The sequence below is a fragment of the Halictus rubicundus genome, unplaced genomic scaffold, assembly GCF_050948215.1.
Source record: "Halictus rubicundus isolate RS-2024b unplaced genomic scaffold, iyHalRubi1_principal scaffold0028, whole genome shotgun sequence".
NCBI classification, from domain to species: domain Eukaryota; kingdom Metazoa; phylum Arthropoda; class Insecta; order Hymenoptera; family Halictidae; genus Halictus; species Halictus rubicundus.
In genome coordinates, this window is record NW_027488569.1 from 2,011,292 (window position 1) to 2,015,307 (window position 4,016).

The following is a 4,016-nucleotide window of genomic DNA, read 5'->3' on the forward strand; positions in this document are numbered from 1 at the left end:
TCAACTCTCTCCCCACCCCTTCCTCATATATCCTGGTATCCCCTCTCCCTTGAACCTCCCATACCACTCATTGTATATCGCTCTCCTTATCTTTTCCCATCTCTCCTCCTGCTGCCTCCTCCTTTCCCTTTTTACTATCTCTCCACTCACTACCTCTATCTTCTCCTCCATCATCACCTCTGCCTCCTCTGCTGACCATCCTCTCTCTTCCCAGAAACGCCTTCTCTCTTTCTCCCACCCATCTACCTCCCCTCCCCTTCTACCTCTGCCTCTTACCTGTTCCAAGCACATCCTTACTAACTCCCCCCTCTTCCCTCCCTCAGCTTCTTCTCGTAGCCCCATGCCCTTAACCCCGCCCTCCCTCTTAACATCTCCCTCTGCAACTCTTCCCTTACCATGTACCCCGGCGTGCACCTCTCTACTCCTAGCACCCATCTCAGAAACCTCTCTTGCAGTCTCTCCAGCACTTCCCATTCCCTCCATCCCCAAATTTCCACCCCGTAACTGATTACCGACCACACCCACATGTTGAATAACCAAATTCTCCTTCCCCAGTCGTTACCAAACCTCCTCTTCCCAATCCCCCATACTTGACCCATTACCGCTGCCCCCTTCCTAATTCTATCCTCCACGTGCTTCCTCTGCCCCCCGACCCTCATAATAACGTACCCCACATACATAAATTCTGACACCTCCTCCAGCACCTTGCCCTTCCACCTCCATGTAATCTTTTTCCACCTGCCCCCACCCCTTCTGCACCTCATCATCTTCGACTTTTCCGCATTCAGTTGCAGCTTCCTCTCTTCCAGGTATCTCTCCAACCCCCTCATCATACCCCTCATCCCCTCCTCATCCTCTGCCACCATAGCCACGTCATCCGCGTATGCCAGCGTAAAGACTTTCCTCTCCCCTAATTTTACCCCCCCCCATCTCCCCTTCTCCAGCACCTCGTCCATATCCGCCAGCAGCAGCGTAAACAGCAACGAGCTTAGCGGGCACCCCTGCCTCAACCCCCTTATCGTCCAAAAAGTTGCCCCCTCCTCCCCTCCTACCCTAACTTTACTCCTCGTCTCCCTCAACATCTCCTCGCACCTCACAACCAGCCCTTCTCTTACTCCCCTTTCCCTTAATGCTTTCACCAATACTTCCCTGTCCACCGAATCGAATGCCGCTTTCAGATCCACAAAGAAGATCACCATCTTCCTTTCCTTTCTTCTCACCAGCCTGTTTATCAGATAATTCAGCACGTATATATTGTCTACGCACCCCACCCCCTTCCTGAACCCCGTCTGACTCGCCGGTAACAAGCCTTTCCTCTCCACCTCCTCCCTCAACCTCTCCGCCAGGATTGCTGCGTACTAGGGATGTGCGGGCCGCCCGATTGTCGGGCGCCCGAATCGTCGGGTCGGGTCGCAGACAGTCGGGCGGGCTCGATTCGGGCGCGCGATACTTCATGACACATCGGGCTACCCGAGAGTTTCGGGCGGCCCGTGCATTTCGGGCTACCCGAGAGTTTCGGGCTACCCGAAAGTTTCGGGCTACCCGAGAGTTTCGGGCTGCCTGCTCGACTTCGTCGGGCGGGTTCGGAAAGAATCAGACAAGTTCGTGCGAGCGAGTTATCGCAATACCTGAGATTAAACTCTGCGTTCTTATGAAATACATAATGGTAATAATGATACTTCTTTCATAACTTAATTAACGTAATTTTTAATATACTTGGTTTTTTTTATAATTACCGTAGGTATAATTGGCAAACATATGCATAATCTTTGTTTGTATTAAATTTTGAAATAATGCACGTTACACGTGAAAAATTTGAGAGACAATATTTCTGGCATTCTGACGAATTTGTTCCTCCGAATGAACTTGCATATGTATCGATAATATCATCGTGGTAGCACTGCGCAGTCGGCTCCCGCCCCATCCTGTGCAGGTACTCTCCGAAGCACCCATGGCCGGAGAGCACCTGCGTGAGGCGGAAGGTCAACCTTCCCCGCCTCCTGCACCATATATAAAATATGGGCAGGAGGGCCCGGACAATCGGACGTGTGGTGGGCGTCAACAGCGCCCTCCACTCCGAAAAAGCTTCCGTCCGGGCCTGGCGATACTGGCCCTCGAGCTCCACTTCCTCCCCGCGCGTGAGTTCCACCTCCGGCGAGCAGCGGTTGGAGCGGACGACGTGGTATAGCTTCGCCCGCTCCGCCGCCACCACAGGAAAGGGTGGAATCACGGCGAGGAGTCCCGCCGCCTCGGCGGAGATGGTGCGGTACCCCTGTATGACCCGCAGGGCCAGCCGCCGCCGCACTCTCTCCAAGAGTTTCTGGCTAGACATGCTGGCCCCGAGCGAGCGGTGCCACACGGGGGCCCCATACTGGGCAATAGACCGCACCACCTCCATATAGAGGCGGCGTACTTTCAAATCCGGCCCCCCGACATTCGGCAACAACCGCGCCAAGGCGGCCGCCGTCCTCTGCAGTCGGGGGGCGAGGAGCCCGAAGTGTCCTTCAAATCGCCAGCGGCCGTATATGACCAGTCCCAGGTACCTCATCTTGGGCCCGATCTCGACGGAGGTTTCAGCGACACGAATCCGGAGGTCCAAACCACGGGGTAGCCGCCACGGCCGAGGCGATCCATACATCCAGATCGCCTCGGTCTTTGCGGCGGCCACGGTCAACCCCATCCTCCGGATTCGCCCGACCACGCAGTCCAGGGCGGCCTCACCGAGGTGCCTGGTCCTCCTCCAGTCCTCCCCCTCGGCATAAACCTCGCCATAAACTCATCTGCTATGCAGATGACACCCGTATCCGGGGGGAGGACAACCCGCAGCACCGCGTTGTACGCCATGTTCCACAGGTGCGGTCCGAGGACCGACCCCTGCGGAACGCCGCGGTGCGTCTCCCTCGTGTGAACGATGTTACACCGGCCGGTGTAAGCCACCTTCCTGTCGCGGAGGTAGTCGCCGACCACCTCCCGGAGATAAGGGGGCACCTGGAAATGGTCCAGCGCCCCCATTATCTCCGTCCAGGGCAGGGCGTTGAAAGCGTTAGATATGTCCAACGACACAGCTATCAACAGCCTGCCCCGAGCGACATCTCGTTTCCGGAGGAGGCGCAGGCGCTCCAGCGCGTCTATTGTAAAGCGCCCCGTCCGGAATCCATACTGGCTGTCGCTCAGGTCGGGACCACCCCGCGACAGATGCTCGACGAGGCGGGCGGCAATTATTCTTTCGAACAGCTTGCCCGCCTCGTCGAGTAAACACACCGGCCGGTATGCAGAGGGAGACTCTGCGTGTTTTCCCTCCTTTTGGAGGAGAACCAGGCACGCTGTTTTCCAAACAGTGGGGAAGATTCCCCGGCGCAGGCTCGCGTTCATGACGCTCCTGAACGCCGGGGCGAGGACCTCTAGGGCTAAGGCCATTATACCACCGGGAACCCCATCGGGGCCAGGGGCCTTCTAGCCCGGAACCCCCGGACGGCCTGGTACAGCTCCCACTCGGTGACCCGGAACTCGTCCGACCATCCCATGGTCGGATCCGGGGCGCGTTCCCACCTCCCCTCTTCCCCATCACTCAGGGGGAAGAGGGTGTCATCGACGCGCCCCAGGAATTCCGGGTCAAGCCTCTCCGTGACCGGGAACGCTCAGGGGCGGAGCTTCCCAAGCACCGCCTTATACGGGCGTCCCCACGGATCGTCACGGAGGGTGAGCAGGAGCTCATCCCAGGCCTTGGCCTTAGCAGCGGCAATCGCACGCTTGAGGGCCACGGCCGCCGATCTGTACTCCTTGTACAGCTCGGCGACCCCCGGCTCCGCGTCGCCGCCCAGAAAATGGCGACGACGGGCGCGGGTGTACCGGCGGCGGGCTCGGCCGGCCGAACTGCGAAGTTCGGCCAGCTCCCCCGACCACCAGTAAACTGACTTTCTCGGGTGCTGAGCTCGGACCCGGGGCTTCGCCACGTCACAGATCATCTGCAACGTGCCCCGGATCCAAGCCGCCCCCTCATCTGCCTCGCGCTCCCT

General features: G+C 58.4%; 1 protein-coding gene across 1 annotated transcript; it reads right to left on the bottom strand.

The window, feature by feature from the left end:
- Positions 1-2,844, bottom strand: LOC143363245 (uncharacterized). Its single transcript, XM_076803856.1, has 4 exons — positions 2,821-2,844; positions 1,267-1,358; positions 396-1,224; positions 1-276 (listed from the first exon to the last, which is right to left on the bottom strand). The coding sequence occupies exons 1-4, from the start codon at positions 2,842-2,844 to the stop codon at positions 1-3; spliced, it is 1,221 nt and encodes a 406-aa protein (XP_076659971.1).
- Positions 2,845-4,016: the final 1,172 nt, after the last annotated feature.

Excerpts from the sequence above, each read along its gene's own strand:
- LOC143363245 (XM_076803856.1), bottom strand. The coding sequence starts at position 2,844 with ATGGCGTACAACGCGGTGCTGCGG. Across the intron at positions 1,359-2,820 it reads CGTACAACGCGGTGCTGCGG|TACGCAGCAATCCTGGCGGA; the intron begins GTTGTCCTCCCC and ends GCACATCCCTAG. Across the intron at positions 1,225-1,266 it reads GGGTTCAGGAAGGGGGTGGG|GCTGGTGAGAAGAAAGGAAA; the intron begins GTGCGTAGACAA and ends TCTGATAAACAG.